The sequence below is a fragment of the Vespula vulgaris genome, chromosome 21 (genome assembly GCF_905475345.1).
Source record: "Vespula vulgaris chromosome 21, iyVesVulg1.1, whole genome shotgun sequence".
Taxonomy (NCBI): domain Eukaryota; kingdom Metazoa; phylum Arthropoda; class Insecta; order Hymenoptera; family Vespidae; genus Vespula; species Vespula vulgaris.
Window position 1 is genome coordinate 2,473,934 of NC_066606.1, and position 22,390 is coordinate 2,496,323.

Genomic DNA, 22,390 nt, shown 5'->3' on the forward strand with positions numbered 1-22,390 from the left:
AATCTATAATAGATTATGAAAATCTATTGTCTTTATTACAATATTTTTACCAGCGTGTGTATGTTAGATGCAAAATTACTAGATTAAAATAAGATATAGGGAAATTTGACAATTGCGTCATGAAATACATTAGATTCAAGTGTAATCGTTGATGTTTGGTTATCATGTCAGTAATATTTATCTATTTCTTATGTCAAAGAAAGTATGCGCAAAGAATTATTATGGAAATACGATTTCACTTATGTTTTAGATATTCTACAAATCCTACGTAATATATTGTCAACATCAATGTTTATGGCGGGAATCTCGAAATGTTGAATGTTTCTAATTAGATATAAATATGTCGCAATCGATCTTAAAGAGCAGCTTAGAAAATGCTTCATTCAACATCATATTTCAGGTATTATATATCAATATATTTTCTTTAAAACGATTTGTTAATTTTCTATGCTTTATTTATTTATTGCATTATCTATTATGCCACTATGTTTTTTATATGTATATAAAAATTTTTACAGATAATATGTCGCTGTGTTACATTTGTTCTAAATGCTTTTGTGGTACGTCATGTTGGACAAGCAATTTTGGGTGTAATCAATGTGAGATTACTACTTTTAGAATCTATGATATTATTCTTATCTCGTGAACCATTTATGAAGGCATGTTTAACCAATACATCTGAACATAACTGGGCTCAAGTTGTAAATCTACTTTGGATAACGTTAGTGTTCTGTATAATTACTTGCAGAGATTAATTTATTAATTATATTGTTTATTTATGATTACTAATAAAATTATATTATATATTTAAAGCATTAATTATATTTTTCAGAGTACCAATTTGCATTGTAATGTCTTCACTGTTTGGATATATTTGGCTCTTTTTTTTATCAACTTCTGAAAGTTTACCTCCTTACTATACATTTGCAGTATGGGCAGTGGCATTATCTTGTATCATAGAATTATCATCTCTAATTGTACAATTAGTTGCCAATGCATTCCTTTTTGTTAAACTTAAAGTAAACAAATTTATCTTTATACTATTATATTTTAATTATTGTTATGTGGTAAATACATAATATAATTTTGTTTTCAGGTTGTGCTAGACACAATCATGATTACTATCCGTACTTTAACGTTTGTACCATTAATACTTTACTATCCAGAAAATGCGTTATTTGCTTTTGGCATAGCACAATTAGTTGCAGCAATATTTTATACGACTAGTTATTATGCATATTTTCATTATTACATTAATAGTATAACTAAGTTCAAACAAAAAAGAAGAATATCCTTGAAGGATATGAATGATGAATATATTTCAACAGAGTTTCCATTTCGAACAATAAAGGATTTTTTGCCTGGTCAATTAGAAAATAGTGTATGTATTTTTTTTAAGGTCTTCCTTTTACCTCTTTATAATCAAAATAAGAAATTTTCAGGACCCATATTTAGATAAAAAATTGACTATATTAACATGGAGTTTCTTTAGACAAGGAATTTTAAAACAAATTTTAACAGAGGGTGAAAGGTTAATCATGACTGTTATACCAGTACTCTCATTTACCGAACAGGTACTTAATTTACAAATATTGCTTATTTATATTACGTTTTTTTATGATACTGCATAATTATTATTTTAATATAAGGGCACGTACGAGGTTGTCAACAACTTGGGTTCTTTGGCTGCAAGATTTATTTTTCGTCCAATTGAAGACAGTGGATACTTTTATTTTACACAAATGGTTAAAAGAGATAAATCTTTATTGGAACAAAATCCAGTAAGTATATAAATTTTTAAAAGAAATTGAAAGAAATATAAATTAAAAATTGCAATTTGCAGATAAAAGTTCAAGAAAGTATAAATGTACTTACACATATGTGCTCAGCTGTTACAGCTATCGGCTTTATAATTTTAGTATTTGGACAATCTTATTCAAGTACATTACTTTGGTTATATGGTGGTACAAAATTAACATCAAATTTACCAGTTCTCTTATTGAGAGCACACTGTTTGGCTATATTATTACTGGGTATCAATGGTGTGACTGAATGTTATACAAATGCAACAGCTGATAGTGCAACTATAAATAAGAACAATTTGATAATGATTTATGAATCAGTAGCATTTTTGGGTGCATCTTATTTATTTGTTATTTGGTTTGGACCGGTTGGTTTTATTCTTGGAAATTGTTTTAATATGAGTCTGAGGATTGTGCATTCAATGATATTCATTAATAAACGTCATTCTGGCACAATTCACAATCCTTTACTTGGACTAGTACCAAAACGAATGTTCTCTATTACATTACTACTAGCTGCAGTTATCACAAACTTATCACATGTAAAGAAATTATTTTTTACATTCGTATAGATAAGAATCTAAAAATATTATAATTAAGTTAATAATGCATTTGTATATGTATTTTTAGGTCTATTTCTTCCCTGATGAAAAAATGTTGCATTTGTTAATTGGATTCGTAACATTTATAATGGTTCTTATTGCATGGATATATGAAAATTATGAATTAATTAAACTTGGTGGTAACAAGTGGTATGAAAGGAAAAACAAATATAAAAAGAATGATTGACCTTAAATTCCTAAAGTGTAAATATTTTATTAGTACTTGCATCCTTTAAATATTAGATTGCAATGCAATTCTATAATCTTATAAAATCATAATAGTAATTTTTATTTCCTATACTTTGAAAGAGATAATCTTATAAGATAATATTGTTGATTATAACATAATAGGCATATAATTATCTTCCTTTCTATGTATAAGAATAAGTAACAAAATACATCATACTTTATAACATATCTTACAGTAAATTAAAAATAAGCCCAAAGATAATAACATTAATTTGCAACATGTTTATAAATTGCACCAACTACTGGTCCTTGTCGTTGAATAAGACATTTCCTATAAGAAATTAAAAGTATATATTTTCAATTTAATATCCACTTGAAAAATGTGCATGTTACTTGTATATACATAATTAAAGTGTTATTTGCATTACCTGTTATCATTTTGGATTGTTACAATCGGACAAGTTGAAGCAACTTCTAACTTTGCAACTTGATCTGCAATGGCTGCTATAATACCTGCGCTATCGCTTGAAGCATTACCTTTGACTAAAGAATATGTATGTAAAAAGAAATTTGTTATTATATAATATATATATATAAAATAGTACATTATAAAAAAACAGTTCATTTAACAACATACCTCCTAAACACAATCCTGCACGATCAACCAAGATGCAACCAATTGTAGCTTCATTGTTTTTTCTAGGAAATAATGAATGAATACTTAAAATACGACAAAGTTAATAATTTAACTTAATAAACTAACAATAGTTTATTATTGTTTTCTTTGTTAGGAATCCAAATAAAACGCGCGCGCATCGCACAACACACACATACACAATTTACATAAATGAAATAATATTGGAAAACTTACACTTCATCTAAAGTTTTTTCAATATTCTTTTCCATTCTGAAGCTTTTTGTAAGTACAGTTCAAGAAAATAAAAAAAAATAATATAGAGAACTTAATATGAGACGTTGAGAAGATATTTCGTAAATATCAATATACATGTCGCCATTTTACATGCACCTAGCGTTACAATACGTTAGATACGGTGACTTAATATAACCTACAGGTTAGAATCATAACTGTCAAAAAACTTGAACAAACTTGAGTAAGAATCGTGCGCACAATGTTACGTAGGTTTATGTAATCGCTATCTTTTATATAAACGTAATGTTTATTTAAATGAGAGCATTAGAACGAATATGAATATATGTGCTCGTTCTTTTACTCAAAGGTATAATGAATATATTTAACTTATTCATTAATAATTGAATATTGTATTGTAAAAACAGAATAAATTAACTGAGTTAAGTCTAATAATCGTTATATAAAAATTAATGTAATATTGTATAATGTGATAGCATTTATTTTATGAAATCAGTGCAATAACTGAGGTCAACAATGGAAACAATATCTAGCCAGAGCACAATAAACATTGATATACCACAATTACCTATAGATGTAAGTTAATCATCTATTGAAAACATCTAATAGAAATATATTTTTTAGAATGTCAAAAAATTTTGAGAAATTTGATGAAATTAGGTGATCATTGTAATTGCTATGTGCATTGACACAATGAGTATAAAAATATGATAATAAAATATTTTTCTCCAAATATTATTTCTAAATTCTTTTAGGGAAATTCCTTATATTAACATTTTTTTGCATTATTCCTATTAACAGGTAATTATACATATAATGTCATATCTATCTATATCTGATAGAATGGCAGCTGGATTGGTTAATCGGATATGGCACGAAGCATCCCTTACTACAAAGTTTATAGATCAACAATTAGTGATTCTTGGTCCACCACGAATAGATAATTTAAATGATGTATTACATATATTAGAACATTCTTTTCGACCATTTTATAATTTTATTTTCAAAGAAGTGGAATTAAAAAGTACAATGTCTCTTTGGAGACAATATGGACCTTTTATGAAGAGTCTTCATCTGGTATAATAAATCAGTTATTAAAGACTCAAAATTAAAATTAAATCTAATTTAATTTATAATTTTAATACTGACTAAGGAAGGTTTATTCAGACTTGATATTAAAATTATAAATTAAAGATAAATTATGTTCCTTATTAATTTTATTTAAAATATGAATGATAATCAAATAATATTGTTTGCAGTTCTGTTGTGATTTCAGTGAAAAAACACTAATTGGGATTCTTAAGCATTGCAACAATTTGAAAACATTACACATCAGTTCTTGTCGAGAATGTTTAATGTCTGGCAGACTTTTGGAAGATGACAGCGATATAAAAGAACTCTCAGAAAAACTAAAATTTTTACATGAACTTAGTCTCACTTATAATCGATATTTAAGTGATGCTTTATTTAATAAATTTATTTCTATATGCCCGAATGTAAATTCACTCAGTCTAAAAGGTTGCGAAATATCTTTTCATTGTGGCTTGTATAAAAAATTCTATCCTAATAATAATGTGATCACTTATGCTTCAGAATCAGTATTAACATTTTTAAATATTTTGCAGTATATTATTTCTTCTGCAAAACAATTGAAACATGTAGACTTCAGTCATACACTTATAGATGGAACTGCTTTAGCAACTCTTTCGAAATTGGAGAATCTTAGATTGGAGACATTAAAGTTGCAACATTGTAATCAATTAACTATCATTGGAATTAGAACATTGACATACCATCAAATTCATTTAAAATTATTAGATATAAGCTTTTGTACTCGAATAACAGATGTTAGTCTTGTTGTCATATGTAAACATTTGAAACAATTAGAAAGTTTAAATATAAGAAGATGCAGGGCAGTCACAGATACTGGTATACAACAAATACAATTGCTCAGAAACCTAAGAGAATTAGATATTTCAGAATGTGAGCAACTTACCTCCAAATGTATCACTGATGGACTTTGTAATGAATTACAAAATAATTTACAATATAATAATAATGAAATGGATATAAAAGCAGATAATATAGATTTAAATGTGCAAGAGGCAGACTGTTCTACAAAAAATGACATTAGGAATGATAAAATGTTGAAACTTTCTGTTAATGCTTTGAATCTTGATGAATCGTGTATTAGATGTATAGTTAAATGTTTTCCAAATTTAAGGTACCTTGATATAGGTTACTGTTTTATAGCTGTTACAGATATAACAATACAGGTAATTAACCTACTGCATTAATTATTTTTATTTTGTTTGATATAATTTATCTTTTGTTATATTTTTATATTAATGTATATATATTATATAACAAATTAGAAACACGATTATTTTTTTTTTACATATACATATAATATTATAGTACAATAAGTATGTTTTTTTTTTATATTTTCCAGAAAATATTTGAAGAACTTATATTTTTACGAACGTTAAAAGTAACTCATTGTGATAGAATAACAGATGCTGGTTTGATGGGTATCGATACCAGTGATAACATAGATATACAATCTCTTCAACTTAATGTTACTGATAAGCAACCAGAATCATTATTGCGAATCAGTTTACGTTCAAGAGCAGAAGAAGAAATAGTATGTGATGCTAATAGAACATGTTATATTAAAAATTTATGGAAGAATATTTCAACTTCATCACCTGTAACAATACCTACATTCAGTTTGACACGTTTGAAAGGTCTTAGAGAATTAGATCTCTCAGGTTGCAGTAGGATAACTGATGTCAGTTTGACACATAATTTTGCTTTTATAGAATTGAGGGTATTAAGTCTAAGAAAATGTTGCCAGGTAAAATATAACTTAATTTTTTTAAAAATTAATTGACTAATTAAAATGGATGTAATATATTACAGATAAAAAGATTAAATATGTATAATAATAATATCATAAAAAGCTTACAAGCTTTTTGCAGATTATTATCTTTAAATTATTTTACAGATAACACATGTGGGATTAGAATATCTAGCAAAAAATAATTCTGCTATAGAGGAGTTAGATTTAACACAATGTTATAATATATCAGATTTGGGCGTCTCGTATCTTGCTATATATTTACATAGATTAAAACGCCTTCACCTTCAGGTATATTCAGTATTAGACTTACAATTAGATCGTTTCTAATTAATTCTAATATAATTAAATCAAATTAAATACTATTAAATATATTAAATTTATTCTAGTCTTTACTTCAAAGGATTTTAATATCTATGCTTTTTGTTCATTAACAGGGTTGTATACAATTAACAAATCAAAGTTTAGAATATATACAAGAAAATTGTAAAAGTCTTCAATATTTAGATATACGACATTGTAAAAAAATAACAACTTTTGAAATACGCAATTTGCCTTTTTTGCACATGGAATATACACAACCAACAGAAAACAATTTATTGTTGGATAATAATGTGCATGCACCAATACCAATACCACCATCTATATATAAATAAAATTATTTTTTTATTAAAAATTTTATACTTGATATTATTAATAACGTGTGTATATATATAAATAAATATTATATAATATATATACACACACACACACATACACACATATATATATATTCTATACACTTATAATTAAGAAACTGAGATTAATATTATTTAAATTCATTTTATGTATATTTAGTTATTAGTTAAATAACTAATCTAGACAGGTATACAAAAATTTTTAATAAAGTGTTTATAGTGTTGGATTTATGTATATAGTTTAGTAAAAGTTATGTAAAAATTGAACACGGACGGAGATGCAAAAAGAAACGGTACTTATTTTTTGTTAACTCGCCTTTACCATTACTTAAAAAACTATGGAGGAGAAAATACATCGATAACGAAATATTGTACACAAACGACAAATGTACATATATATGTCTGCAGGATTGTAATAAGCAAAGAAAGAATTTAAAAATGGTACGACGAAAAAATATATAGTTTTTATAAAGAGGAGACATTATCGATTTATATTTACAATATGATTCATTATATATCCAGCATTAATAGAAAAAAGTTGGAATTTTAATTATTATTTTGAAATAGTTCTACATTTTTTTAATACTAATTTTGTATTTATTATTTATATCTTTATATTTATTTTCTTTTATTTTTTTGTTTTAAATTTTATTTTTGTTTTTCTTTTTTACTTTACAAAATTATAATGACACTGAGATAAATGACATTGCCTTTGAATAAGTGAATGCAGTACTATGGCTGCAGACGTAAAATGGGTGATATTAAGTCTCTGACTCAGAGGCCTGAAATTAAAGAAATACGTTTACTAATATGAATTTGTTATATTTATTTAAATTGTCTGCATCCAGTGACAGTTTTAGAACATAGATGAGAGTATTGCAATATAGTTAAATCTAAGTATACAACATACTATTTAGATCTCTTGTGATACTGAAAATATACATTAAACGAGATTATATGTATAAGAAGAAATCGTTTTTCAAATACAATAATATTAACGAAATTTTTATTTTCCAAAGCAATGTATGAAAAAATATATCTTTTCATTACATATCATACATCTGCTTCATGAAAATGTAATTACTCTTTGTAAAAAATTGTTAACTCTAATAATACAGTAAGCCAATTTTACTTAATTATTTAAAATCTACTTACTTGTGCACAATTTAACTCAACGCCAAAACTATTTGTTTATATCATTCTTTTTTAAACTTTTTTGTACATCATTATTGAAAATAAAAACAGATAATAATAATAATCTGTATGGCTGTTGAGCATAATAATTAGTCATATCAGCTCGCTTCTTTAGAGAAATATCTCACTTCTGTGTCCGAAAACATCACTGACCGGATGATAAGAAAAAACTAACTTACACTAGGATCGCAGTCAGCACAATGCCAAGAATAGCCTCTTCTTTTAGGAGATTTTTTCACTGGAGGGTCTAAACACGTGAAGTGATAGCATTTTTTGCATTCGTCGCACCTACAAAGTACATGATATGTTAGAAACAATGAAATTAGTATAAAAAATATTTGACTATATATATAACGATAATTTATAATATAATATTAAATATAATAATAATAACAATAATAAAGTATTGTGAGTTTTTAGTACGATTACTAACATTACAAGATTTTGGCTGGTACCAGGTGTATCACAGACATTACACTGTGTAAGAAGATCTGCGTCTTTTCCCCTTTTTACATTTCCTGCTTGTAATCTGGTATTATTATTGACGTTACTATTACTAGATGTATTCATTGTAACAACATTCGTGGAAGGTGGTGGAAGTGGTGGTGGTAAAAGTTTAAGCGTTGGTGGCGGTGGTGTAATTTCTGTACTCGTTGATGTAGCGACAAACATTTGTGGGCTAGATTTGGAAGCTACATCTCCATCCGGTCGTGGAATTGGTTTTATCTTTGTCGAAAAAGAAAAAAAAGAAAAAGATATATAAATATATGTCAATAAAAATATTTAATTACTTATCAGAAATATAATGTTGTTATAGAGATGTAAATTTGTATACCTTTATAGTAATTCGTCTATGAACTTCTGGTTGTGCTTGTAAATCTGGATTTTCTATATCAAGGCTTTTTCTTTTATGTTTTCGTTTCCTTTGCTTTACGCCAGTGATTGGATCAGGAGTATACCTTTTATGTTTTTCTCTAATAATAATAATAATAATAATAATAATAATAATAATAATAATAATAATAATAATAATAATAATAAATCACTTATCTCATATTATATAAAATTTATAAAATGAGGCAAAACAATATACCTTCGCCTTTTTTTTGCACTCCTTTGTGAAACAGATTCTGTACCATCTGCTGAAGCCACCATATATTCAGGGGATCCTTCTCTTGTTGTTATAGTAATATTATTAGTACATTGTTGATTATGTGTTGATTCAGCTAGTTGAACTTCTTCTGTCATTGATGGTTGTGGACACATAGGTTTTATAGTTAGCTGTAAATTAATTTCAACAAGTTTAATAGAACGTTAAGATAATAAATATATATATATTAACGATTTGGTTTAAATCAATCTTGTTTTAAAATAAATAATACCTTTGGTGTCGTCGGCGTATCAGGAACGGTAACGTTCGTTACATTGTTAAGTGGTGTAGATGCACTTTTAGATGTGGTTGGTGTAGTTGGTGTCATAGGTGCTTGGATTTCTTGAGGTGGCGTAGACGTTAAATTAGAATCATCCTTACAGTGCCTTAATTTACGAGGAGCCGAGGTATCTACACGTTCAACCTCCGATCCAGAAGATTCTTTATCGCATTCGGAACATTGCCTGTTTTAATAAAATCATAAATAATAGAACATTTCATTAAGTATATCAGATTTACTTTAGAATCATACACATACCATCCCATAAGTTTGGTTTTTTTAGGCATACGAGACAGAGGAGGACTTAAACATGACAAATGGTAATGAAGATGACACGTATCACATTTTGCAAGAAGATGTTGATTAGTAGATCTTCTACATATGCCACATTGGTGTCTCAAAGTCAATTCACTTTTATGATTTTGATCATGTGCTTGACTACTCAGTACTCTACCTTCACGTATACCTTCTGCTCCTTTTCCCACCGGTAGCGGAAAACCAACACCCATTTTTAATGCAGCTGCAGTTGGTACTCCTAATCCTGTACCTTAAATAGAAACAGATTACCTTTTTCTCCAACTTATATTTTAATAATTTTCAATTAATTTGAAAACATATACATTTAAAAATCATTTACCAAGTGTAGGTGCAATTCTTGGTTTGGCTAAATCTGCTATTAGGGGCAATGGTTTAACATAGCCGCTATTTCGCAGCATTTGATGATACATGTCAATTTTTTCTTTCAACGTTACATTTACCCTAATTTGTTCTTCGTTGTCTTTCATCACTTCATCGTATTTTCTATCTAATCTTTGTTGTTCATTTAATAATTGTGAATTAATGTCAAGAAGCTCCTGTAATCTTCTTTTCATTGACGTAACACGTAAATTGCGATCCAAGTAATATCCTATGAATTCCACGCTGAAAGCTGGAGGAATATGCCATTTTTTTCTTACATCCACTAAAGCTACAAGTTGCGCCTCTTGTGCTTCTAATGCTGCTGTATCAACGCCCATTAATTCAGCTTTTTTTGCCAACTGACGACATGCAGATGCAGATGTAGTTAAAAGACGAGGCATCTTTTGAGTCGGTACTGAAAATAATGATTGTTATTAATATCAAGAAGTATTGCAATGATTTAACATATTTATAATATACCCCAAGGAGGCGGACGAGATGCTTTATGGGCTAAATATTTATGTCTGTGTTTTGCTAATTTTCTTTGAATCCTGCGTTGTTCTTCTGTATCTAAATGGTTTGGTTGCTTTAAAAGTTGTTGTCGATATTGAGCACGTAATTGCAACGCTAACCAATTGCGTCTGCGTCTACGAACAAGAAGTTTATCAGAATGTAATTTACAATGTGCGTAAAATGGGTCAGCTTGATCCACTTCTTCACTATGTGCTTCAGATAATAAACCTTCCCGCTGAGCACTGCAAATATTATACTTGTTAAGATTCCATGCTAGTAGTATAAATATTGATATTTAATGTGTAAAATGCATCTTACCAAGTAACATGAAAGTATGTGTGACACATTCCAGCATCGCATTCAATGCAAACTCCGGTTCGAGCGAAACGTGCATCTTCACATAAAGAACATTGCTTTGCACCCCATTTGCTATATGCCATTTCGAAAAGCGTTACACTTGATAGTCGATCCACCTAAGATAAATAGTATATATAGTTATAAATTTTCTTCTTATATTATAAATAATTTACCTCTCCAAAAGCTACGCCAGGTACGTAGAGAGCACAGACTAAATGAACCCATTTGCCTACATCAGTTTCTTTAAAAATTCCACCTTTATTAGGGCAAAGTTCGCATGATGGATCTTCAATGCCTGCACTACATGCTTCACAAAACCATGGAGCTGATTGACACAAAGAATCAGTACTGGAGAAACTCTCTACATCTGATACACCATAACATCCTGCAATATATTGATTATTGAATATAATCTCTTATTAATATATTAATTGGCTCTTATAAACATGTATATATGAAAGTAACTGTATTTCTTTAGATTTAAAAAAATTATTAAAAAAGAATATTTTTAAGATCGTATTCAAAATTTACCTTCATGGACACTAACTCCACATCCATCACATTCAACTATTTCATTTATATCATCACTTCTATCACCGAGACAGCCACAACAAATAAGCATCTTGTTCAATTTTTCATCTAATGGTCCACCTTTTATAGCTTGCTGACGAGCTTGTTCTATGACGTCTCCTACAGTCAGACCAGTGTTCTCTTTTGTACTTAATAATGGATCAGCTAAAGAATCATCTGATTCTTCTGACCCATCTTCTTCTTCTTTAAAAAAAAAATAAAATAAAAAAAATAAAAAAATTATATATTATTACTTTTGTAATAATCAATGAAAGAATTGAATTAATTTTTAAGTTAATTAAGCAACCTTTTCCAATATCATTAGAATCTACTGAGTCATCGTCAGATTCTTCACAATGATCTTCGATTCTAAAATCACTATCATCAGAGCTTTCACCTAAATCAAAATCAAGTAATGATTGTTGTGCAGATCTAATAGGCTTTACTCTTCTTTTCTTTGGATCTCTTTCAACTGTAAAATAATAATACTATTATTTCTCTCTGTACCCAAATATATAAGAATTATTAAAAAAGTAGATTTATATAAAAAAAATAATGAATTATTATTATTATTATATATGTATATAAAAACATTCAATATTCAATAATATGTTTAACACAAATTAATAAAGTAGTAGTAAAAACGTCAAAGAAAAGATACTAAGGTTATGTTCGTTGCTTATTAAAAAATAAAAATACATACAAGAACTGTTCATTGTATCTTAATTCCGATTTTTTTAATTTCTATATAAAGTACAACTAATTCGTACTAATATTGACTATAACATTTATATAGTTATGTTTCTCTTTCTTTACAATTTTTGTTTTAATTACACTTGACTGTACGCGTAGCTATATCGTTCTCGATAGGACTCCTACCCGTCACTATGTGAAATTATCTCTCTCTCTACATATGCAATACATGTTGTGTCATCGGCATATTGCGTTAAATTAATTTTAAAAGTAATTGTTAGATGTACTATGTATATATAACACACCAAACAAGTGCTATAAAATCGATCAAAACAATTCGATCTATTCATTCATACATTTTTTTTTATAAGGATTCATTATTATTTTCCAGTCTTATTTACACGAGGCTAGAGTATTTCATAAAAAGAAAAAAAAAGAAAGAAAAAGAAAAAGAAAGAAAAATAAGAGAAAAGAAAAAAGAAAAATGAAAAAGAATAGATAAATAAAATTTACATTCATTAATAAATGCAAAATGATTTTTGATTGAAGTTTAATCAAATAAAGATAACAAATTTCTCTCTTCGCGTAGCACCATTTTCATACACGTACAAATCACGCGAGTGTTATATATGTATATAAAATTTATCGTTTTGTTGTAGAATACTTATCGAGAGATTTACATTTATATCGCAAAATTAATATTTCAGATATGTATTATTTCCGAATACTTCGATACAGAAATTATGAATTCGTATACAAATATATACATCATTCCCGATCGTTGATTCCGTAATATGACATTCAATGTTCGAAATATTAAACGAAAATAATATAAAAATATTTAATAGAAAATAATCGCGATTTTCTTATATACAGTTTTTGTGTACTTACTCATTGTTTTATATAAAAATCCTACGTCGTCTTCTTGAGACATACTTGGTCACAAAAACGGATCTTAAGTCTTCAAAATAATGCTTTTATCTCGATTTTCTCTTCTTCTTTTTTAATCACAATAAATACTTATATATATTCTGAGGTTGTTGACATTCGATAAATCCGACAAATCGTCTCATATCAGTTCACGTGAATTATTATGTCAATATTAAAATAGAATACAACGTAAGGAAGCTCCTTCTTCGATGGTACATGTTATCCTTTTGACGCTGTTGTAAGTATGAACTTCTGCTTCGGCTCTCATCGTCAAGTCGCCATATTAACTTTTGGAAAATCCTTTAAGCGGGATGTTCGAAAATACGAAGAAAATGAGAAAACGAATAAATGTATTCTAAATATAATTATGTCAATATTTTCATTAATAATTAATTAATTTTTTTCTAAATGGCAGAGAACTTTTCCGATAGAGACAAAAGTGTAAAAAATTAATAATCTTCTTTTTGCCTAGTTCTTCTATAATATCCTTTATTTTACTATTTTTCGAAAATAATATATAGAAACCTATGACATTTGGCAAAGCGAAATATATATGAAATGAATCATTTCTGTGAAGTAAGCGCATTGATCTCAATGGTACGAGTAATCCAACTACCCTTTTTCTTTTCTTTATAATCTATCGCTTGCTTCGCAAGTCAATCAACAAATAGGAATTTTTGCGACAATATGGCGGCCGATTGATTACTCATATATAAAACATTAAAAATCTTTTTCATTGCTCATTAAACATTTTTTATGATTTTTTATTCTATAACATTATATCGTTCTAAAGAATCTAAAAAAAAATATTCTTAATATTTCTGTTTCAAATTGATTCTGTCCGAAATCATATAAATGATATTATTAATGAGCAATAGTATTATTTTGAAGAATCCCTAACCAATATTAATTATAGAATTATTAAATTTTTTTATAAATTTAATATATTTTCTATTTAATAAAACCTGTTAACGTTTGAGAATTTCTAAATATTATAAACAATTTATTGATGTTATATATGATTCGAGCAAGAAATAATGAACAGCCTTAAAACTCGTCGACTATTGGCTTATCATATATACTCGAAAGCCAATAAGAGAAACATTGGCGGGATATTAGCGTAGTAATATCGTTAATTACAAATCATTTTATCGAGGTATATGATCGACGTATAATTTTGTTATGGCTGATGAAAATATGATTTTATAATTAATTAGTGTATTCCTATATTTCTATGAAGTTTATATAAACATAAATTAAACAATATTCTAATCTTGACGATTGCAGTATATTGAACATTGAACGTTGAACATTGTGAACATTAAGGCTATTCATCATCTCTGGTTTTATAATGGTTTACATCAACAATAAATCCAAATGTAATTGTTTTGATCGAATTGAATAAACACGGTCAAAGGAGGCTTTGACTTTTATGAACTTGATACAAAGCTTTATATTTTTTCGAGAGAAAAAAATAAAGAAAAAAGAAAAGAAAATCGTGTAAATAATGTTTGGTTTGTTGCTATTTTCCTCCTCCCCTCCCGATGTAAAAAAGCACTGAAAATTCTACTTTATAGATAATACGGAAATGAACTTATATTTTGATTTTTATTAAAATAATGTGTGTGTGTGTGTTTGTTTGTTTGTTGCACGTGTGTGTATGCGTGTGTGTAGTAAGTATTCACTTATTCAATTATTATTTTTAACAAAATAATCGACAAAATCTTGTTTTGTTTGTGTCGCAAATTTATATATTAATTATTATAATATGTATTAATTATATCTATTCTTTATGAATTATTGTAAAACAAATGCGTACCGGCGCTGCGTTCTATCTAGCACGGATCACTACGAGATGCACGCCACCATCAAAGAAGGATATAAATATGAGTGACTGTAAAGTGTGAGTTCTTTCAGCTTACTGACTGATACTTTACCTACACTAAACCGATTGTTACGCATACAGTGGTCTAACCTACACAAGTTTATTCACCGATACGATAGACGCACGGTAGGGGAAGGTGTAAACCTATTGTGCCTGTAGTTTATATTTCCTCCACACCTGTCGCTAAAGTCACACACGTTTCGTAGGAGTAGAAGCTTCGTCTCTTTTACCGCAGATTTCAAGGGGCGCTACTATACGAAACTTATTTTTTACTAAAATTGTTGAAAACGACTTTTACGCCAACAATTAATCTAAACATAATTCTTATAAGATTTTGACGAACAACGTTTTAATTTAAAGACGAAGATTTAAACGAGGAGTTGCTTTTTCGAATTTGTAAAAAAACTTAATTTTTTTTTTTTTTTAATATCGTCACAAAAAATTTTGTTTCTTCGAAAATAATTTATGAATGAAAGAAAGATTTTTTTCAAAATTTGAAAAAGCCGACTTCTCGTATAAACCTTCATTTTTTAAATAAAATCTTTTTTATTAAAATCTGATAAGCGTTATAGCTGTATTCTTTGTTGGCGTAAACCATTATAAAAGGAGGGCTAGTGAAGTTATTTTTATTTTCGCAAAAGAATTATAAAAATGTAAAGCTTGAAAATTATTGTATTTATTAAATTGCTTTAACCAAGTTCTCTCTTTTTTTAATTATTAATATTGTAAAATATATATGTACATTTATATAGATATAAATTGGACAAGGATAGGTATGAAGGATCGTAAACAAACCGGTCATGTTTCATTAGTTGTCTTTCCTTCGAACGGTCGATGTGGTTAGCACGTGTGATCTAAGATAATTTTTTATTTTAATAATATTATTTCTCAATATATAGACTTTATCAACGTTATCAACAAAATTATATTATATATTATAATTATTATTCTTAAAAAATGGTGAAAGAACAATTCAGAGAAACTGATGTCGCCCGAAAAATGTATGTATATTCATTTATCAAACGTTTCTGTCATTTACATATGTAGAGTTTTATTATCATTATTATATATATATATAATATTTATTATGATATACATTATGCATATATATTTGTATTACTAGATATGTTACTGTATAAAAGTTTGATAAGCAAATGATTTTTAATTTTGTTACTATTTTATTAGATCACATGTATCTTTTGGGGTGGATAGTCGCTATAACATGGAAAGACAAGCTCATATCCATGTTGTTGCTAAAAATTTATACAGTCAAGATAGTCAACATACTCCTGTACAATATGGTGTTCTTGACAAACGCATGGTATGTAAAAATTAAGGTTATATTTATAAGATATAACAGTGATGATACATTATACTTTTAAGTTATTAATCTATTATCTTCATAGGGTACTTGTTCTAATGCAAATAATTGTGGATCTTGTGGGAAATCTTTGAACGAATGTATTGGTCATTTTGGATATATCGATTTAGAGTTACCAGTTTTTCATGTTGGCTATTTTAGAGCTATTATTGGTATTCTTCAAAGTATTTGTAAGGTAGTATATAAATGTATGATTTTTTTGATAACGATATGATTTAGTAATATTTATATATAATTTATAATATATATTTTTAATTCATAGAAATGTTCCCATGTAATGCTTTCCAATACAGATAAAAAACGATATTTATCTAAAGTTCTTAATCCCAATTTGGGATATCTCACGCGTAAAGCTTTAAGAAAACAGATTTTAGAAAAAGCCAAAAAGACCACAACTTGTCAAAATTGTGGTGAGCTCAATGGTACTGTAAAAAAAGCTGGATTACTTAAAATAGTTCATGAGAAGTACAGAGCAAAGAAAAAAGCTGATACTATTGTTCAAGAAAAATTAGCAGAGTACAGCAATGTACTTGAAAATAATAAAGAATTAGATGGGATACTTCAAAATGGAATTGTCAATGTATTAAATCCCTTAGAGGTAAGATCTCACAATGTTTCAATGAAACTTACAAGAATATAAATTTCTAGAAATTATAATATAATTGTAGGTTCAAGGTATTTTGGAAAGAATACCAGCAAATGATATTCCTCTTTTATTGATGAATTATGAATGTGCTTTACCAAAAGATTTGATATTAACGAGAATACCTGTACCACCAATTTGTATTAGACCAAGTGTCGTATCAGATTTGAAAGCAGGCACAAATGAAGATCACCTTACTATGAAATTATCAGAAATTGTTTTTATTAATGATGTTATACAAAAACATAGACAAAGTGGTGCCAAAGTGCAAATGTATAATGAGGATTGGGAATTTTTACAATTACATTGTGCTCTTTATATTAATAGTGAAATGTCAGGAATACCATTGAATATGCAAGTGAGTATTATTGTTAAAATTAAATCAATGTTAGGCAGATCAATAATTATTGCGAAATGTATATTATAGCCAAAAAAATCAGGCAGAGGATTGGTTCAAAGATTAAAAGGAAAACAGGGACGTTTTCGAGGTAATTTATCTGGAAAACGTGTGGATTTTTCTAGTCGTACTGTGATCTCACCAGATCCTAATCTTAGAATAGAACAAGTAAGTTTTGTTTCATATGCAACTAAAAATTGATTTTATAAATTAAAATGAATTCAAATTAAATCTCACAGTAATAATCTTTTTATAATAACTAAACTTTTGTAGGTGGGTGTACCTATTCATGTTGCAAAGATATTAACATACCCAGAGAGAGTTAATCCATCAAATATAGAATTAATGCGAAAGTTAGTCAAAAATGGGCCTGATGTACATCCCGGTGCAAATTTCGTACAGCAGGGAAAGACCCAATTTAGAAAATTCCTTCGCTATGGTAATCGTCAAAAGATAGCTCAAGATCTACAAGTAATAATCTAATTTCATTTCAGAAATTATTTATAGTTCCTCATATTTTACAAGTTGTTATATTCTATTTATACAAATTTTAGTTTGGAGACATTGTTGAGAGACATCTTAGGGATGATGATGTAGTTTTATTTAATCGGCAACCTTCGTTACACAAATTGAGTATAATGGCACATAAAGCAAAAGTATTAGACCACAGAACATTCAGATTTAACGAATGTGTTTGTACTCCTTATAATGCAGATTTTGATGGCGATGAAATGAATCTTCATTTACCTCAAACAGAAGAAGCAAGAGCAGAAGCTTTGATATTAATGGGGGTAATGTGGATAAATTAATAATTAATTAACTGAATAATGTGGAAAGTATTTGATCAATATGTGATAATTAATAATTATTATAATTAGAATAAATCTAACTTGGTCACACCCCGCAATGGAGAGCTATTAATAGCAGCAACACAGGATTTTATTACTGGTGGATATCTTTTAACACAAAAAGATATGTTTTTAAATAAAGCACAAGCATCTCAATTGGCAAGTTGTCTACTAGCAGGTTCAGATGCTAATATGCACATAGATTTTCCTAAACCTACAATTCTGAAACCACTTCAATTATGGACAGGTAAACAAATTTTTAGTTTAATTATGCGGCCCAATGAAGCTTGTCCAGTGAAAGCAAATTTAAAAACAAAGGGTAGAGCTTATACTAGTAATGAAGAATTATGTATCAATGATTCATGTAAGTAAGACTTATATACATATTTTTTTATTTTGTATTATTAATAAAATAATCTATTATATAAATGAAGTAATATATTGCAGATGTTATTATTCGAAACTCACAGCTATTAGCAGGTTCCATGGATAAATCTACATTAGGATCTGGTTCAAAACAAAATATCTTTTATATTCTCTTTCGTGATTGGGGTGAAGATATTGCTGCAACAGCAATGTGGAGACTGGCTAGAGTAGCAAGTTATTTTCTTATGAATAGAGGCTTCTCTATTGGTATTGGAGATGTTACACCAGGTCAAGGTCTTCTCAGAGCTAAACAAGAACTTTTAAATGCTGGGTAATTGTGGGTTTCTGTTGTATGAAAATTTAGAGAATAATTATTATCAATACATCATTTTTTTTCAGTTATTCTAAGTGTACAGAATATATTCAACGAATGGAAGAAGGACGTTTAGCTTGTCAACCTGGTTGTACGGAAGAAGAAACTTTAGAGGCAATGATATTGAAAGAACTTTCTGTTATACGTGATCATGCTGGTAAATCCTGTTTAAAAGAGCTTCATCCTAGTAATAGTCCATTAATTATGGCATTATCTGGCAGTAAGGGTAGTTTTATCAATATCTCACAAATGATAGGTATGTTTTTATAGAATCCAATTTTCATATTGAACTTTCTATAAAATCTAAAATATTTATTATTATTATATTAAACTTTGTAGCTTGTGTTGGTCAACAAGCTATTAGTGGACACAGAGTTCCAAATGGTTTCGAAGATCGGGCGTTACCTCATTTTGAAAGACGTTCTAAAATTCCAGCAGCTAAAGGTTTTGTAGAAAATTCATTCTACTCAGGACTTACTCCTACTGAATTCTTTTTCCATACGATGGGTGGGAGAGAAGGTCTTGTAGATACAGCTGTAAAAACTGCAGAAACAGGATATATGCAAAGAAGATTAGTCAAGAGTTTAGAAGATTTGTGCCTTCATTATGATATGACAGTACGAAATGCAGTAGGAGATATAGTGCAAGAAATTTATGGTGGTGACGCATTGGATCCAACATATATGGAAGGTGAAAAAACTGTCTGATTGTTTTTTTATACCGATAATATTAAGAGATTTTTTCATCTTTGAACTTTCGTAGGAAAGGACTGTCCAGTAGATTACAAAAGAGTTCTTGATCACGTACAAGCTAAGTCTCCATATAAAGAGGAGGAACCATTAGATGGTCCTAGCGTGATTAAAGCTACGAATGAATTGTTAAATTCCGAAGAGTATGAGTGTCTCAGTGACGAATTTAAACAAGAATTAGCGTAAGGAATATTACGACAATATTATTTAATAATTATATTAACAATTTACTTTATTAAAATTATATTTTAAACAGCACATTCCTGAAATCTGTTGCGCGTAAAATAGCTCGTTATCGACAAAATATTAAAACAAATTCACCTGTATTGTCGCATCTTGAGCGACTTACTGTATCTCAGTTAGTGGAATTTATTCACACTTGCAAAGAAAAATATATGAGAGCTAAGATAGAACCTGGTACAGCGGTAGGTGCACTTGCAGCACAAAGTATAGGAGAACCAGGAACACAGTTAACACTCAAAACTTTCCATTTTGCCGGTGTAGCATCAATGAATATTACACAAGGTGTACCACGTATTAAAGAGATTATAAATGCAAATCCAAGAATTAGTACTCCTATTATTACAGCAGCTTTAGTAAGTAATTTTTTTTTCATTAAACTATTTATAATTATCACGTTAATATTATTACAATTGTTTATGTATTTATGTATTAACAGGAGAATGATACGGATCCTGAATTTGCAAGGCGTGTGAAAGGTAGAATAGAGAAAACTACCTTGGGAGAAGTAACTCAATATATCGAGGAAGTGTATTTGCCGGATGATTGTTTCCTTCTGATTAAATTAGATATAGATAGAATAAAATTATTAAAACTAGAAGTAGATGTTAATTCAATACATTATTCGTAAGTATAATTATTTGTATAATTGTATTAAAAAGAATTAATATCATTGATGATTTTACAGAATTTGTACTTCAAAATTAAAACTGAATCCAAAATTTGTGACTGTCAGAAGTGATTCTATTATCACTATCAGTCCTAATAAGCAAAAAAGTAGTTTAAATTATGCACTTACTCACTTAAAAGAGATAGTGCCTAATATTGTAATTAAGGTAATTATATATGTATATATGTATGCATGTATGTACATATATATGATGATAAGGAATTTCTATTTGAATATTACTTTATATATGTACGATAATATTTAGGGATTACCATCGATATCTAGAGCTGTAATACATAACGACGATTCAGGTGGTAAAACAAAATACAAATTTTTCGTTGAAGGAGATAATATGAGAGAAGTGATGGCAACAACAGGAGTTTTAGGCACCAAAACCACATCTAATAATACGATTGAAGTATGTCATATTTAAATATCATATGAATTCGATAAAATTTAACAGTGTATAAAGATAAATTATATTTATTATATTAACGTGTATAGGTATTTAAAACTCTTGGTATTGAAGCAGCAAGAGCAACGATTATGAATGAAATCAAGTTAGTAATGGAGAATCACGGTATGAGTATTGATAGGCGTCATGCCATGCTTGTTGCAGATTTAATGACAAGTAGGGGTGAAGTACTTGGAATCACAAGACAAGGTTTGGCAAAGATTAAAGAATCTGTTTTAAATTTAGCATCAGTAAGTAAAATATTTTATGTATTAAGCCCTAACATTAATCTTCTAATTACTATATATATATATTTATATTTCTTTTTTTTTAGTTCGAAAAAACAGCAGACCATTTATTCGATGCAGCTTACTATGGTCAAAAAGATATTATTTGTGGTGTATCTGAATCCATTATAATGGGTATTCCAGTTCCAGTAGGAACAGGAATTTTCAAATTATTACACAAATATCCTTTTCATATTAATATTTTAATAAAATACGTTTATATATATCCATATTTTTCAATATCAGTTATATATAATTTGAATATATTTTATAAAGTTATTTTCCTTATTAATTAAATACAGCAGATAAAGAGGAACCAAAAAAACGAGAGTTAATATTTGATGATGCCAGATTTCATAAGAAGACTCCAAAAAGTGCAGCAGTATAAAAATATATAAATTGTTATATTTTTAATAATAAAAAGTTATTTAATGTTAACAAAAGAATAATTCTTTCATTATAAATTTTGTAAATTGTATATTTTAGAGAAAGTTTTGAAATATTCACTTCGGTATGTGAATTCTTTGAATTCATTAAAATAATATGTGTACTCTACATGGAATTTTATGTGAATTTTTTTATTATATATGATTAGATAAATCTGGTTCAAAATTAATACAGGATTATACTATAAGAATGAAATGTGTCTTTTTTTTTTGTATTTTTTGATATGTGTATTTGCAAAAAAAGAGAAAAAACTAATTTAATATCTT

The 22,390-nt window shown here is 28.0% G+C and overlaps 5 protein-coding genes across 13 annotated transcripts; 3 read left to right on the forward strand and 2 right to left on the reverse strand.

Annotated features, from left to right (window-relative positions):
- The first annotated feature begins 16 nt into the window (after positions 1–16).
- On the forward strand, positions 17–2,817 carry LOC127071193 (protein RFT1 homolog). The gene is made up of 9 exons (XM_051010173.1): positions 17–166; positions 251–400; positions 519–721; positions 833–1,019; positions 1,097–1,381; positions 1,443–1,574; positions 1,650–1,781; positions 1,844–2,344; positions 2,433–2,817. Exons 2-9 carry the CDS (start codon positions 341–343, stop codon positions 2,589–2,591), a joined length of 1,659 nt encoding a protein of 552 aa, XP_050866130.1. The 5' UTR covers positions 17–166; positions 251–340; the 3' UTR covers positions 2,592–2,817.
- On the reverse strand, positions 2,764–3,614 carry LOC127071206 (uncharacterized). Its single transcript, XM_051010229.1, has 4 exons — positions 3,465–3,614; positions 3,231–3,292; positions 3,022–3,136; positions 2,764–2,924 (listed from the first exon to the last, which is right to left on the reverse strand). Exons 1-4 carry the CDS (start codon positions 3,497–3,499, stop codon positions 2,861–2,863), a joined length of 276 nt encoding a protein of 91 aa, XP_050866186.1. The 5' UTR covers positions 3,500–3,614; the 3' UTR covers positions 2,764–2,860.
- Positions 3,536–7,834, forward strand: LOC127071187 (dynein regulatory complex subunit 6). Of its 6 annotated transcripts, none has more exons than XM_051010158.1 (7): positions 3,536–3,666; positions 3,979–4,058; positions 4,284–4,559; positions 4,742–5,758; positions 5,935–6,339; positions 6,490–6,633; positions 6,780–7,834. In XM_051010158.1, the coding sequence occupies exons 2-7, from the start codon at positions 3,999–4,001 to the stop codon at positions 6,996–6,998; spliced, it is 2,121 nt and encodes a 706-aa protein (XP_050866115.1). In that variant the 5' UTR covers positions 3,536–3,666; positions 3,979–3,998; the 3' UTR covers positions 6,999–7,834. The 6 variants fall into 6 exon arrangements, with proteins under 6 accessions (XP_050866115.1, XP_050866112.1, XP_050866114.1 ...); XM_051010155.1 differs by lacking the exon at positions 3,536–3,666 and adding an exon at positions 3,685–3,831 and having other exon boundaries at positions 3,959–4,058; XM_051010157.1 differs by lacking the exon at positions 3,536–3,666 and adding an exon at positions 3,687–3,705.
- LOC127071184 (PHD finger protein 14) lies at positions 6,561–15,347 on the reverse strand. 3 transcript variants are annotated; one of them, XM_051010147.1, is made up of 15 exons: positions 15,204–15,347; positions 13,346–13,684; positions 12,069–12,233; positions 11,723–11,962; positions 11,365–11,576; positions 11,153–11,307; positions 10,802–11,076; positions 10,281–10,736; positions 9,902–10,190; positions 9,596–9,827; positions 9,307–9,494; positions 9,049–9,187; positions 8,647–8,939; positions 8,393–8,501; positions 6,561–7,801 (listed from the first exon to the last, which is right to left on the reverse strand). In XM_051010147.1, exons 2-15 carry the CDS (start codon positions 13,386–13,388, stop codon positions 7,781–7,783), a joined length of 2,817 nt encoding a protein of 938 aa, XP_050866104.1. In that variant the 5' UTR covers positions 13,389–13,684; positions 15,204–15,347; the 3' UTR covers positions 6,561–7,780. The 3 variants fall into 3 exon arrangements, with proteins under 3 accessions (XP_050866104.1, XP_050866103.1, XP_050866106.1); XM_051010146.1 differs by having other exon boundaries at positions 11,723–11,965; XM_051010149.1 differs by lacking the exons at positions 13,346–13,684; positions 15,204–15,347 and adding an exon at positions 12,465–12,650 and having other exon boundaries at positions 11,723–11,965.
- A 142-nt stretch (positions 15,348–15,489) lies between these two features.
- LOC127071183 (DNA-directed RNA polymerase III subunit RPC1) lies at positions 15,490–22,126 on the forward strand. 2 transcript variants are annotated; one of them, XM_051010145.1, is made up of 21 exons: positions 15,490–15,922; positions 16,169–16,270; positions 16,455–16,590; positions 16,676–16,825; positions 16,913–17,248; positions 17,319–17,651; positions 17,721–17,858; positions 17,964–18,161; positions 18,245–18,481; positions 18,569–18,902; positions 18,986–19,235; positions 19,304–19,533; positions 19,617–19,967; positions 20,040–20,208; positions 20,283–20,622; positions 20,706–20,893; positions 20,955–21,102; positions 21,202–21,354; positions 21,441–21,641; positions 21,725–21,858; positions 21,978–22,126. In XM_051010145.1, exons 2-21 carry the CDS (start codon positions 16,227–16,229, stop codon positions 22,063–22,065), a joined length of 4,158 nt encoding a protein of 1,385 aa, XP_050866102.1. In that variant the 5' UTR covers positions 15,490–15,922; positions 16,169–16,226; the 3' UTR covers positions 22,066–22,126. The 2 variants fall into 2 exon arrangements, with proteins under 2 accessions (XP_050866102.1, XP_050866101.1); XM_051010144.1 differs by lacking the exon at positions 15,490–15,922 and having other exon boundaries at positions 16,057–16,270.
- The last annotated feature ends 264 nt before the right edge of the window (positions 22,127–22,390 follow it).

Bases quoted from the DNA above. Each gene is read 5' to 3' on its own strand.
- LOC127071183 (XM_051010145.1), top strand. From the start codon at position 16,227: ATGGTGAAAGAACAATTCAGAGAAACTGATGTCGCCCGAAAAAT. The intron at 18,482-18,568 runs GTAATGTGGATA...TATTATAATTAG, and splicing joins AAGCTTTGATATTAATGGGG to AATAAATCTAACTTGGTCAC. The intron at 19,968-20,039 runs GTGAAAAAACTG...GAACTTTCGTAG, and splicing joins GGATCCAACATATATGGAAG to GAAAGGACTGTCCAGTAGAT.
- LOC127071184 (XM_051010146.1), bottom strand. From the start codon at position 13,388: ATGTCTCAAGAAGACGACGTAGGATTTTTATATAAAACAATGA. The intron at 11,577-11,722 runs GTAAATTTTGAA...AATATATTGCAG, and splicing joins TGGAGTTAGTGTCCATGAAG to GATGTTATGGTGTATCAGAT. The intron at 10,737-10,801 runs GTATATTATAAA...CATTATTTTCAG, and splicing joins ATCTCGTCCGCCTCCTTGGG to TACCGACTCAAAAGATGCCT.
- LOC127071187 (XM_051010158.1), top strand. From the start codon at position 3,999: ATGGAAACAATATCTAGCCAGAGCACAATAAACATTGATATACCACAA. The intron at 4,560-4,741 runs GTATAATAAATC...TATTGTTTGCAG, and splicing joins TTATGAAGAGTCTTCATCTG to TTCTGTTGTGATTTCAGTGA. The intron at 6,634-6,779 runs GTATATTCAGTA...GTTCATTAACAG, and splicing joins TAAAACGCCTTCACCTTCAG to GGTTGTATACAATTAACAAA.
- LOC127071193 (XM_051010173.1), top strand. From the start codon at position 341: ATGTCGCAATCGATCTTAAAGAGCAGCTTAGAAAATGCTTCATTCAAC. The intron at 1,382-1,442 runs GTATGTATTTTT...AGAAATTTTCAG, and splicing joins CTGGTCAATTAGAAAATAGT to GACCCATATTTAGATAAAAA. The intron at 1,782-1,843 runs GTAAGTATATAA...TGCAATTTGCAG, and splicing joins CTTTATTGGAACAAAATCCA to ATAAAAGTTCAAGAAAGTAT.
- LOC127071206 (XM_051010229.1), bottom strand. From the start codon at position 3,499: ATGGAAAAGAATATTGAAAAAACTTTAGATGAAGT. The intron at 3,293-3,464 runs GTAAGTTTTCCA...ATTATTTCCTAG, and splicing joins GAAAAAACTTTAGATGAAGT to AAAAAACAATGAAGCTACAA. The intron at 3,137-3,230 runs GTATGTTGTTAA...CATATTCTTTAG, and splicing joins TGCAGGATTGTGTTTAGGAG to TCAAAGGTAATGCTTCAAGC.